Source organism: Drosophila mojavensis, unplaced genomic scaffold (assembly GCF_018153725.1).
Source record: "Drosophila mojavensis isolate 15081-1352.22 unplaced genomic scaffold, ASM1815372v1 contig_74, whole genome shotgun sequence".
Taxonomy (NCBI): Eukaryota; Metazoa; Arthropoda; class Insecta; order Diptera; family Drosophilidae; genus Drosophila; species Drosophila mojavensis.
In genome coordinates this window covers 24,096,028-24,109,941 of record NW_025318899.1, presented here as the reverse complement: position 1 = coordinate 24,109,941, position 13,914 = coordinate 24,096,028, and the positions used below count along the sequence as shown (strand labels likewise).

Genomic DNA, 13,914 nt, shown 5'->3' with positions numbered 1-13,914 from the left:
GGCGAAGGGGGAGAGGGAGGTGGGGCTGCAGTGTGGGAGCAACATGCACTGGATGCACGCCCCCTATTGAAATGGGTCAAACACATTAGCCGCACGACAACGCAACGAAGAGCGCATCAAAAATGCAACTTGCAGCCAACTTTGAACTAGATAAAAAGTTGAGCTGCTACTCGCTGCACCCCTGGCCAGCCCCCCCTCGCTCACGCTTGCCCCTCCTGTGCGGGAAAAGAAGACAAACAAACAAATAAACAAGGAAAAACAAACTCAAAGAACGCTCAAGTGTAAACAAAAGCGCACCAGATCAACAGAAGGAAAAACGCATCAGATTAAACAAAAATTGACCAGACTACGCAGATACCCTGTAGTCGTAATAGTAATGAAACTCTACAAGGTTGGATTGACGAAAAATGGTACTGCTTATATGTATATACTTTATATTTATAAATTATTACAATTCATTAAGAATTCATTTCATATTATAATGTTCGTGGTTCTAAAGAAAATTTCAAGATTACATATTACAAATTTGCATTACAATTTAATACATAGATAACAGCAAATATTAATATATAATATAATATATATTAATATAAGTTAACTTCCATACATTTACTAAAGAAAACAGCATACCCCATTACTAACTAGAAAAATTACTGAGTATGCATACGAAATGCTCAACGCATCTCAAAGAAATCCCATCGAAATGAACTCGATATGGAAATGGAGGCAATCTGACAAAGAGACAACAACAAAGAGGAAGAAGACGACCAACTTGAAGTAGGCAAATGCCAGAGCTGAATTGTGGATTATCAGAACAAAAGAAAATATCATTTCCATTTTCGTAGAAAGACGACGACGAGCTATTCGCTAGCCGAGTGCAATAGAGACTAACCAAAAGGAAGCCTCGAGAATTCCTTATTCGAGCTGCCAGCTAATTAAGTAAGAGTAATAATCAAAACTGTTGCAGGCAGCAGCAGCAGCAGCAGTTGCAGTTGCAGTTGCAGTTGCAGTCAGATCTGTCAGTCAAGTGTAGAAATTGTGGAAATGGAGCAGCTGCCGTCCCAGCGAATCCATCCTGGGCATGCTGTGCAATGCCTCTTTTGTCATCCGTGTAAAAGTCAGCAAACGCTAAAGAGCACACTACAACTGGGACCGCGACCGGGGGAGGGAGGGAGCAGCAGAAAGAGGTGGCAAGTGGGAGGCCGAGCAGCGGACTGCAACAACGCGGAGTGTACTTCATAATACAGAACATGCTGAAGAACATGTTGGGGCGGAGTCGCCTTAAAACACGGTCTTTGACACATTATAAAACCGAAAGAAAAACACTTTATGAAATGTCAAATACCCTTTGCTAAATGATATTTATGAATTGGAGGCAATTTATAAACTTAATGAGGAATTAATATCAACACTGATACTATATTTATATGTTTTCAATATAATATTATATAAATTGAGATTAATGAATTCATTTCAATATTGTTATTAATTATATATGTATTTTAGATTTTAGTAGTTGGTACAAATACAACAAAAGCTTTAACCAATAGCTATTAACCTTCAGTATATTAACATTTTTTTTAAATTCTATACATTTCGTTTTCTTATCAACAACAAAAATATTTTCATGCTCGAATAACAAGTAGATAATAAAAAGTCAATAATAGACAAAGACTAATCAGAAATAAGATTAGTAAAGCAGGGCACAGCCTAATCAGAACAAAAGACCTTTCAATAGCAATGAAAAGATTGGAAGAAATTAATAGATATAATTTAATCAGTTTAAACTCACTTTTTTAATTTAATGAAAAAATTAATAGATATATAATAATCCGTTCGAATTTATTTTTACTTATTTAGGTGTCGACCTGGAGCTACTTAGTGTCAATATTTGCTGATCCAATATTTATTTTCATTACCACAGCTATATATAGGCATCATACATAAAGATATATAAATAGAAGATACAGTAATATTCCAAGCAATTATTCACACTAAATAATTTAAATTAAATTCATGAAAATAGATGACTTATAATTCCAACATATCTATTAACATACTAAATATGCACATATAACCTTAACTAAAATTAGAATACAATTTAGCCAACACTTGCAACCAGCCCATTTCGCAAAGCTTTTAAGCCCGCACAGCGAGGCAGTGTAGCATGAGTGAAAGATGCACAAGAACACAGAAAGTGCTCATACGCCCGAGTGCTGTGCCACTGGGAAATATACATGCATACATACATATATACTCGCATGCAAACGCCTCCGCTTGAGCTCCACCCGCTCCTGTTCGGTCAGGGACCCTCCAATGGGAGCCGCTGCTGCTGAGGCTGCTATTGCTGTGCAGTCACTCAGCTGGAGCTGCGCGGGGACGCTGGGCTGGTGGGGGGAGCAGCTCAGGACGATGACGTTTCGTATAGGCATAGGAAAAGTGTGCTGAGATTTTGATGCATAATGCACAATGCGAGCCGAGAGATTGAGAGATGCTAAATGGGCACAACGCACACTCAAACTACAGTTGCAGGCGACGTTTCGGTTGCAACAGCGCGTCATCCCCAATGTGTCAAAGTGTGTGTGTGCTTGTGCGAGTGTTTTTGGGTGCGTTGCTGCTGCCGCTGCCGCTGCCGCTGCTGGCTGCCGTCTCTTTGTATGTGGTGGAATACTTTTACAGTTTGTTAAACTCTATTTTTAGAGCGTTTGCGACGTGGCGGCCACAAGGAAAATTTGCTTTGCCTTGATGTTGTTTTTGTCGTACATGTGTATATATTTACATCTCTACTCATGTGTGCGTGCGTGTGAGTGTGTATGTGGGGGTGCTTGTTGGCTTAGTTATCGAGTCTGTTAATACGACAAACACGAATCGAGACTTTAAAGCTAGTCAAAAACATTTGGGAATGAAGCTGGGAGCTCCAATTTGTCACGTCGAGTGGCAACAGCATCCAACAGCATCTTCCATAGACCGTCACAGGTGAGACAGCAGCAGCAGAAGCAGCGGCGGGGGTGCCGTGTTAATTGGGTGGCGTAATTAAAATGCAGAGAAAGGTAGAGAGCAACAGAAAGGGACAGAGCTAGCTGAGAGCTTTGGGAGTATTGCAGACGAGATGCTACGCAATTAAGTTAAACTGATTTTCATGAAAGTGCCAATGAGTGCTGCATGCAATAACTATAAAAAGAGTCCTATACATATATACAATATATATATATATATGTAGATATAGCTATGTGTGTGTGTATATCACATGGGTGTGGGTGATGCCTGGCAAGCTGTTTGAATCGATACGAAACGAGAGTTTGTTTGCCTTCCCACGGCCACACGACGACGAACTCAATGATGACGTTAATGATAATAATCATGATGACGCTGATGATATTAATGACATGGATGATTTCCAGCCACAAAACCGAGTCCACAGGTCTGTAACATAATCACAAGTCCGGCAGGCGCAGCAACTCTCTAAACAGCCACGCCGCAAAGAGAGTCATAATACGAGTGCAACTAAGTAGAAACAACATTTGCAACTGCAACAACACAGCCAAACAACAGCAATAGCAATAGCAAACACAATAACTGAAGCAAAAACAGTAACAAGTAATCAAAACAACTAATTCCAGCTAACGAACTCTAAATGCACTTCACATCACCGACTGAGTATTGGTTTGCATAATTCGCATTTTGAGAATGAAAAAGCATAATTAGTGGAAGGCTTCGACAGAGTCTTTAAAAATATTGTAATCAATATTATAATTTAATCAATTATATCCCTATAATATTAATATTCTTATATTACACTAATCTAATATGAAGATAAATGATAAAGATAAAGATAAAGATAAAGATAAAGATAAAGATAAAGATAAAGATAAAGATAAAGATAAAGATAAAGATGACGATAAAGAAAAAGATGAAGATAACGATAAAGATGAAGATAAAGATATAGATGAAGATAGATATGGAACTATTGACAATAGTCTATTTATATATTTATATGGCAATATACACAATAATCTATGTATGTCTATATAAATAACTTGAAACTTTTCATAATAAATGTATATTTTATATTCAGGAATTGATATTTGACTTCTAAGCTTAACTTGGGTTCAGGTTATACGATTTTATATTATCATCGATATAGGTTTAACTTTCAGCTTTTCATCAAGCTATAAAAATTCAATATAATATCAAAATGCGCAAAAAATGTTTTTTGAAAAAATAAGATTTTTGAAAAGTTTACTAACTCAATTTTGTCGATTATATTTTATATTATATAAATTATTATTTTATATTTGTTATATATAAAGAAAAGTTTGATAATAAACTTAATCGTTTTTATCCTATATTCAAGTCTTTAACATTGCTCACATTTTCATTCACTTATTATTTCTTTTTCTACAATTGTATTATTAATATTATTTTGCGAACATCATTTAAATTTCAAACTTTATTTTTGCAGCATTTCCTTGTTTCGCTCACTTTTCTGCATCTGCATCACTTTTAAGCAACTATTCTGTGTATACCAACAACTTGTTAGAGTATCTCAACAACTAGTTGCCAGCGTTGGGCAGCAGCTATACGTACAGAGCGACGGACAGACGGACGAGTGGACAGACGACTGGTGGTCAGCGGCGGTAAACGGGCTATATACCTGTACTATGACGACGTCGCTGACAATCGATTAATGGGCCACGTAAATGGCTATCTTCTGGTTGGTTGGCCGATTCGTTAGCCGAGTTGTTGTTGTTGTTACTAGTTGACCAAGTTGGCGCTCGTCGAAAAATTGAATTCGCTTTCAATTTGCATGTTTTTCGGTGTTCGTTTTTTTCTGGTTTTACGTTTTCGCTTTTTAATTTTCGTATGAATGAAATAAGTATAATATAAACGAATTTCAATATATATATGTATAATAGATATGTGTATATTCATATTTGTATTTATTGTGGGCGTCATTTGAATGCGTTCAACGGCGCCGCAGCGTCGATGCTTAATTTTGTTTTTTTTTTTTTTGGAGTTGGCGCTGCTTGCCAATCACTTGGCGACTGCGCGCAATGGAAATGGAAGAGCTGAAGGGGAGGGGGAAGGAGATCGGTGACGTTGCTGGCCGCGTGCATTGACGTTGGCGAGTGGACAACGGCAACGACAAGTTGAGGCTGCAGCAGCAGCTGCTGGGAGCTAAGGTCAAGCCCCAGGCGCCTCGAGCGATGACTGATGAGCAACAGCAGCGACAAGGCGAACCTTGTTGTTGTTGCTGTTGCTGGTCGCGCATATGACATCAAAAAGCCCAAATATTGAAAGTGACAAGAAAACCTAAAAATATAAATCGCAAAGCATTTGTTGTTGATGCGCCTACACACAGACACAAATACACACACACACACACGCACACGCACATAAGTGGACATTAAAATTTACGTGCTTTTAATTTTCGAAAAATTAAATTTGAATATGCGGGGGGATTGCTGGTGGGGGGTTGGAGGCTGCGCCCGCCGCGATGTCGCTGCACTCTTAAGACCGATAAAGTGTCGAACGGACGCGGGGAGTCAACACACATTCAACAGTGTGTGCGTGTGTGTGTATGTGTGAGTGTGCGTGTGGAAATTAAGCAACGACGCATTTTCTTGGCACCAGCTGCAGCAATTGGGGCGTGCTGCTGCGTGTGGGGCGAGCAGAGACAGCAAAAGAAACAGACAGAGGGGGGAGGGAGTGGGGCATACATACAGTGCCTAGGGTCAGCAGAAGGAAGTACCAGACGCTCGTCCAACGAATACGCACCAAGGGGAGGCATCGAATTTGGGTCAATGTACAACGCTCGGCTCGCAGAGACCACCGAAAAATCTTTTTCTCGTTCTGCTCTGCTCTGTTTTTATGAATATTTCAGCTTTTCATTTCAAATTTTCCATCGGAAAGAACGAAAAGAAAAGCAACAAAAAGTCAATAGATCTTATTAATTGCTGTTTTGAAACAAATTTTCGCTTGGCTTCCCCTCCGATGCGTCGTTAATTGATTGACGGCTTGGGTGGAGCCACGCGCACCCCAACAAATGACCCCAAGAGCGAAAATAAAAAACTGCCACAAAGTTAATGCAGCTGCCAAAGGCGAGAGTGCAACTGGAATTGCAAAAGCAACAGGAACAGCAACAGAGCGGAAGTGCCCGTCACTTGGCAGCCACGATCTCCAGCCAGAAGATCTCCAGCAATTACCATACAACATAACGACATAGTCGAGATAAGACACACGAGACAGCACCACAAATAGAATTAGTCAAAAAAACAATATGTAGGATTTCACATTTCAGATTAGACACTATCTTATCTGGAGACGAGTATAAAAACTAAGAGCAGCCCATAAAAAGAGATGATGATGCAAACATTGAACTATACTTAAATGGATCTATAGAGCCACAAATTCAACTTTCGTTTTCTTTGCTCCAATGACAGTTAGAGTTAAGAAATAACCATAATCAGATATACACAAGCGTCAATATGATTTGTGATAGAAACAAAACCAACGAAATTTTTAACTTATTTTTTTTAATGCTACTACACTACTACATCAGACTTTAACTAACTTAAATAAAATTAAAAAAATAAAAAAAATTATAAAACCTTCATTATTTTGTATTTTTCAATCAATTTTAAATTTATTTAAGCAGATTAATATATTGTTATTTATTATTATTGTTATACTGTTGATTATTATTTTGTTGTGTTTTAATTAATTTTTATTTAATCTGTCTCTTAATCTTAATCTTAATCTCATAGTTTGCTTCTCAAGAAAATTTTAATAATTTTATTTTATTTTTATCATTTATAAACATATAATTTATATTAATACTGTTTTTAAACTGTTGATTATTTTTGTAAATTTCTAACATGATGTCTATCAAAACTTTTGAGTCGTTCTATAAAGGGAGCATCGTTAGACATTTACATGTCTTTTAAAATTGGACTTATGCCCATAACAATGGGGCGTTTGTGTGATTTGTGCTGATTTAAATCTTTTTCACCTTATAAAATTTATTGCTTTCGGGTATAACCGACTGTGTAATACTCGCTCATGCTTCATTACTATACATTTCAATAAAACTCTTCAGTCGGAACTTATAGATACATTCAGTGACATTCATGTTCGCTGAATCCATAATAATTAAGAACTTCACAATTAGCTCACCTGTCAAAATTTTACCGCTCTGCCAATTCAACTTGACAATACACTCGAGCAACCCAGTATACTCTTATTCCGTAGCGCGCACGAGTAGAAAAACAAATCAAAGGCAAATCCCACATTGTGTCTTCTTTTATTTCATCTGCCCAAAATAAGGCCAGAGTAGACTCTTTGCCATTTTTGGGGTCACACATAGAAAACTATGGAAAGCGGCTACACGGGCTGCTCAGATCGTGAAAATACTCTAAAGGCTGCCATGTTATGGCCATGTTGGGTGCATGAGTTGAGCAACTGCCACGGCCGCCCAGCCATGAATTGACAATCCAATGCGGCACGAGTCGGAAGTTGGTAACAACGATAACGAGACACTTTTTTTTTTTTTACATACTAACTGTTACAGTTACAGTTGCAGTTCAATTTACATGGCCATCAATCATCGTCAAAGCCGCTCGAGCTCAACATGCCAAAAAAAGAAATAACAAATAATACCAAATTGATTACACTGTGTGTTTTGTGTAGTCCGAAAACTAATCCGTTAAGACTGAAGACTTAAGCTGGCGGTTGCCAAAGCGCTTTTTGCCATGTGAAATTCTCACATGAATAGCAATAACAACAGCAACAACAACAGCAGCAGCAACAACAACAACAACAACAATTTTAACAACCCCAGACGCCAATGGCATTGTTTATTAAACATTTCAGAAATGATATTGCCAAGTGATTTTAATTATTATTCTTTGCTGCTCTGCTGCCGCCGCTCGCCGCTCGCCGCTCGATGGATGATCTCATTTTTCAATTGAAAACTTTGGGCAGCTCATGTGAAAAGTTTTTGTTTATCGCATGCGTAATAAATACATATGCATATGTGTTTTATAATCTAGTCAAAACGGCTGAAGGGGTCCGTCTGTTTCTAGCCAGGGCTCCCACAGACTCCCCAGACTGCTGCTGCCGCTTAGCTCAGCGCGCCCCTCCCCCGCCACATGCCAGCCACGCACTGCATGTCCATTTAGCATAACTTCTAATTAAAAACAAAAAACATTTGCAGCACGCATGTTACGAAATTAGGAGGCACTGTCCGCCCGTCCAGCTCGCAGCAACCACAAAATGTTGCATGCAAATGAAGAGAACACAGAAACCACTTAAACAACCAAGAGATCTAGATATGACGCACTCTGTAATACACTTTTATTGCATTCTAAATAGCCAAAAGGTTTCAAATGATAATTAAAATAAATGACAGTGCTGAATAAGACATTTTACTTCCCGAATAACTGATGAAAAATATTATTAAACGTTGTTTAATTAATAGGAAATATTAAAATATTCTTAAACAATAAAACTTGGCCATGCAACGCGGGGCTTATTTAACTCTGATTACATATTGAAACCCATTTTATATTAACAGCAATCGTATGTATGTATGCGAAAGCATTCAGTTACGTAAATATATCGTCATTGGCGTACGGTAAGAATATAAATGAAGGTGCTTCTAGATAAGTACTATAAGTACACTATAAATGAATACCTTTTAAACTTTACATACATACGTAGAACAGTCTGATTTTCTATATATATATATATATATGTATATACATTCGTGCTCAATTTGAAGTTGATTTCCCCCTTTTATGAACGCTCTTTGTATTTGCAGTGCAAAATTTTGATATACATATTTATTTAACAGCTCATTTTGTCCCGTTATTTGACACAGTTGTTTAACCTTAAGCTAAGCTTTGAGCTTTGCCTATTTAGCAGCTGGCCGCAGTGCAAACAGCCATTAAATAGTCAAAAAGCCCGCTATTTATCCCTATATTCTGCGAACTATCGCTCATTCTCAATCTCTCCCACTATTCCGCCCCTCTGTCTGTCTGTCTGTCCCTCTGGCCAGTTGAAAAGGGGCGTATGAAATTAATAGACTCTCCAACTCGCTTAATTATCGCACTCAGCAGACATTTTAAAATGGGCAAATGTGTTTCTTTTTTTTTCTTTTTCTGCTGCTGTCTCCTATTGCTTGTTGCTGTTGTTGTTTCTGTTTTATGCAGCCATTTCCCTAGCAGACATAGCTCGAGTTGTCGTTGTAATTGTAATAGTGTGCGAGAGGCTCTGCTGCTGTTGTTGTTGTTATTGTTGCTGTTTGCTTTATTAGATGATGATAACTTGGCTAATGAGTTGTTGGACTGACAGCGGGACTGAGCGAAAAGCCAACGACATTGTGTTTTGTGTTGGCTGACCAAAAAGACCAACAGACAACAGGCAAATACAGTCAAAACAGCAACAACAACAACTACAACAACAACTACTACTAAAACAACAACAACGAGTTCATTTGAGCTGCCCGCGCATTTTCAACGTTTTCATCTTGAGAATTTATTATTTTTTGTTTTGCTTAACGCTTTTGTGAAGGTGAACAACGCAAAAATTTCAACAAGCGCCGAAAAAGAACCTTTTGTGAAGATCGACTCAAGCTTAAGGTTAAGCGGGTAGCTAGAAAAACAACAGTTAGAGAGCAGCGATAAGTGAACTGCGCTGAGCCGCTGTGCCGCGCAGCAGCTGAAACACTTGCGCTTATTTGAATAGCCATAAACGGGTTCACAGCGAACCATTAACCTGCGCTATGGTAGTTAGTGGCTATAAATATATAATATATCTGTAAATGTATCTCTATCTGTATCTGATTCTGTGTCTCTATCTCAATGACAATATGTGTCGTTTTATCGTTCGCGCACTTTGCGTGTTTGCCATTGCATTAAGTGCGGGCAGTTTGTGATTTCATTTTGTTGCCTTCGTCACATACTGATGGGCGTGTACATTTAACTGTACAATTTTAGGCCTATATTTAAATATTAATTGGAACTCCATTATTATCGTCTTTGATATCAAATAACAAAGAATTAAAATTTTATTTAAATGAAAACTACTTAAAAGAAAACCAAAGCAACATTAATTTTTTTTAAATTTTAATCGAATCGATTTTGTGCCGTTATGAAACAGTAGATAAGAATATACTAAATTTATATTTATATATATTATTACATCATGCTAGTTATGCTGCTTAGCAACCTGTTAATTGAAAAATAACTTTTCTTAAGACATTAAACCCAAGTTTATGCATGACTTCTACTGTTCTGTAAATCATATTTATAGCTCATAGCAATTTATGATCTTTTCGTAATTATTAGGTCAAGGCAATGTTAAGGCCTTTTTGGCTTGGCCTCTGCTCAATTCTCAGCAATGGCTGTTACCCCAAACTTGATATTGAATTTCCGCTGTTGAATTCCAAGTTAGAAATTAAGTTATACATTTTGGACTACTTATCTATCGCCTATCGTTAGTTGTTGATACGCTTATCAGCAAGGCGAGTTCGGGAGATAAGGTGGGAATTACGCACAGACAGACACACACACATACACGAAGCAATGCAAACAAATGGTGTAGCGAGTCCGATAAGCCTAAAAGGTAAGCTGAAAACATAACGAATCAACAAAAACAAAAATTCAACTGCGGTTGCGGTTGAGTCAGAGTTTCTTAGAGTTGCAAAAAGTTGAATAAGTGTGATCGCTGGTTCGATTGGTGCAATATTTTGGCCAGGACTGTGAGCGCACACAGGTAGCAAAGGTAGCAAGAAGTACTGAGAATTGCACATGAAATGGGGTTGCAAAAACCAGACAGAAGCAGAGCATTTTAAGCCCTGCAGCCTATTTGTGCAGCTGGGCAGGAGGACATGACACATCAACGCTGACTCAGAGTCCCCTGCTCCTGCCCCTGCCCCACCCGAGAGTCTTGAAGGAAACAAGTTAAGTTGCTCGTGGCACTACTCACCCTTCGTCCAGTTCGAGTGGCAAGCGCTTCAGCTCAGCCATATCCAGCTCGAGGCGCAGATTGGCCACCAGGCAGAGCAGGCGATCGCGCTCGATGCTCAGCTCCTTCACCTTTGATTGTAACACTTTGTTCTCGTGCAGCAAGTCCTCGACATTGAATTTGATTTGTGTGGGCGGGTTCACAGGACCGGAACAGAGCATGGAGCTGGCCATTAGCAACGACTGCGTTGTCTGGTGCAGCAGCAGTTGCTGATTGCTCAGTTGCTGATCCTCCAGAGCGTCAGGCTCGCTGCGCTTTGGGGACAAGGTCTTGTGCTCGGCCTCCGACATTGTTTTAGTTGTATAGATGAAAACAAACGCGACTGCACTTCATGGACTCGAACAGAACATCGCGCCACGCAAACGCACTCGCGGCCAAGAGAGAAAGAGAGAATACGATCGGAACACAGTAAAAAAAAAAAAAACGAAAAACAAAAACGACTTTGAATATTAAAAGGCGAGCGAAGGAATAACACGACGCAAAGCGACGCCGCCGCAGTGTGCTTTGATTTGAATTTCACTTAGTTTCCACTCGCGCTCTCCTCTTGGCGCACACTCACAGAACTAATGCTTTTCAATTTAGATTTAAATTATGTATTGTTGCACTTGTGGTGTCGTGTGCTGTTAAGACAACTCTTTAAATTTTTGATTTTCATAACATGCGCGAGCGACGTTCTATTTGCTCTTCGGACATCAAAACGAATACACGAATACGGCAGGCAGCATGACCAAAACCACACTTTTAAAAAAATACAGATTCTTATACGAAATGTACCAATTAAAATACTGAATCTTCCCATTTAATTCACCAAATATTTTAGGTCTATCGTTAAACTGCCATCTCTAATTCTTGAAATTGGCGGTAAAGTTTGTCATTTAAATATTAAATGATTTTTTTTAAAAAAGAGGAGTATGTTCAAATAATTCTCAATATGAGGATTGTTGTGAAGCTTTATTTCATTTTTATTTAATGTAATATTTTATATTGGTAATTATAATAATAAAGAACGTGTTAACCAAAAATATTTTGTACTCAAAATGGTAATGTTATATATTTACTATAAACTAGTTCCAACTAAGCCCGGAAACTAAGCGCCTCAAAGGAACTAGTTTTGAAGGTGGATAAGTTCATTTAGACCCTTTCTATAAATAACAACTATTTTGCTTTTTTTTTTAATTTTATTTGGAACTGACGCTACGCTTCTGTAGAAAGGTGTGCTGCAGGAGGCGGCATCGTCATAGTGGTTTGTTGTTGGGATTCGCTTTTTCGCGTGGAGCGCTTGCGCACGCGCTTCGTCTCTTTAGCCCAATCCATTTCATTGTACGACTGCTCCGTGGCGCGCCAATGCAGCTCCTGTCGTTGAACTAGTTCTACATGCTTTTGCTCAAACTCCTTGTCCGGCGGAAGGAGAAGTTCCCAGCGCTTTGTGGAATTAACGCGTGCCACAGTGCTCAACACATCCAAGGTCTCAGCGGGGGGCAACTGGGTAGCGGTCATCACTTGATTACGATACAGGAACGGAGTACGCGAGAATCTGTAGAGCTAACCAGAGAAAAATATAAATATTCTGCAAAAAGTTTATGCATATATATTCCGTTGTGTAACCTACTATGTAATCCCGGGCACGTATCATTTGCTCTGCAGAGACTCCATTGGCATGTGATAGCATCTTTTCGGGATAGACCACCTCGGACTTGGGTACCCAATTGCCGTGCAGCAGGATTCCCACTTGAGGTAACAGCGCCAGCACCTTGTCCGCGCTGACATGCGGATCGACGTGCTCCGTGAGGATGTTCAGCACGTCAGAGAACGAGAGTATTTTGGCATCCTTAAGCAGCACGCGCAGCTGATCTAGCAGAGGTAAAGTCTTCAACATTGCCTTGTTGTAGACGGGCACCACATTGGCCGTGTCCACCTGTTGCACGTGCTCGTCGTGTGGCAGCAGTTTGCACAGATACTCACTGGGCGGCAACGATAGCGACTGATTGGACTGATGGTTAGTGCTGTAGAGCTTCTGCCGTTCTAGCTCCGCTGTGGGCGTGTCCCTCGCATGCCAATAGCTTTCGCACCATGGCTCGTCCACGATTCGCTGTACGAATTTGTCGTAGCTGCCGCGCTGCTCCTTGGACTTCTTTGCGGCGGCGCCAGCGCCAGTGCCGCGTGCAAACTTGACCGTCACTTGCTGCGCCACCTCCTCATCATCCAGATCCTCCGACTGGGCCTTTTGCTCCGCCTTGCGACGCTTGTCCTCCTTATCGAAGTAGTTGAGCGAGGGCCGCAATTGCACAATACTAGCCAGTGGTGACAAGTGCATTTCCTTGTCTGTGTAAATGCCCACTACGTATTTTGAGATGTCTGTCAGGGATCGCGTGCTGGTAAATGCCTGCTTATCCATGATGCCACGCTTGAACGTGGGCCTCTCAGAGCCTTTAAGTGTGGCATTGGCGAGGTTGTTCTTGCCATCGGCGGCTACCGCGAATTGTTCACCTTTGAAGCGATCAAAGTGTTTAGACTCAATGTTCAGACCGAAATCTACTTTGACTTCCTGTGTAAACGGCTTCACACAGCAGTTGACGACGACGGCATTATCGTTATTTAGTAGCTCGGTTTTTGTGGGGTATTGAAATAGGTATAGGTTGTCCTGCAAATTCTTTGATAGAAATACTGGGATCTCCTCCACAATGGGATCATCCTCAACGTCCATTCCACTTAGGATTTAATACTTTCAATTGTTTTACTTTGCCTGCAGGGCACGAATCATGCGGCGTTGTTGGCAGAATGACCAAGTATTGATACCACGTAAATACTAGTCGCCATTAAAAATAAGCCCTCAATATACTAGTAATATACTGCACCGTGCTTGCGATAGTCTTATCGATAGGTCTG

The 13,914-nt window shown here is 39.7% G+C and overlaps 2 protein-coding genes across 3 annotated transcripts in view; both read right to left on the bottom strand.

Moving 5' to 3' along the window:
• LOC6583490 (IQ motif and SEC7 domain-containing protein 1) overlaps window positions 1–11,727 on the bottom strand; it is a 39,003-nt gene extending 27,276 nt beyond the window's left edge. For both annotated transcript variants that reach the window (XM_002009122.4, XM_015162886.3), the window contains exon 1: window positions 10,990–11,727. In XM_002009122.4, coding sequence (XP_002009158.2) covers window positions 10,990–11,318 — 329 coding nt within the window. In that variant the 5' untranslated portion in view covers window positions 11,319–11,727. The remainder of the gene's footprint in view (window positions 1–10,989) is intronic.
• A 476-nt stretch (window positions 11,728–12,203) lies between these two features.
• LOC6583489 (DNA-directed RNA polymerase III subunit RPC5) lies at window positions 12,204–13,831 on the bottom strand. The gene is made up of 2 exons (XM_002009121.4): window positions 12,638–13,831; window positions 12,204–12,570 (listed from the first exon to the last, which is right to left on the bottom strand). Exons 1-2 carry the CDS (start codon window positions 13,730–13,732, stop codon window positions 12,223–12,225), a joined length of 1,443 nt encoding a protein of 480 aa, XP_002009157.1. The 5' UTR covers window positions 13,733–13,831; the 3' UTR covers window positions 12,204–12,222.
• Window positions 13,832–13,914: the final 83 nt, after the last annotated feature.

Bases quoted from the DNA above. Each gene is read 5' to 3' on its own strand.
- LOC6583489 (XM_002009121.4), bottom strand. From the start codon at position 13,732: ATGGACGTTGAGGATGATCCCATTGTGGAGGAGATCCCAGTATTTCTA. The intron at 12,571-12,637 runs GTAGGTTACACA...TTCTCTGGTTAG, and splicing joins TACGTGCCCGGGATTACATA to CTCTACAGATTCTCGCGTAC.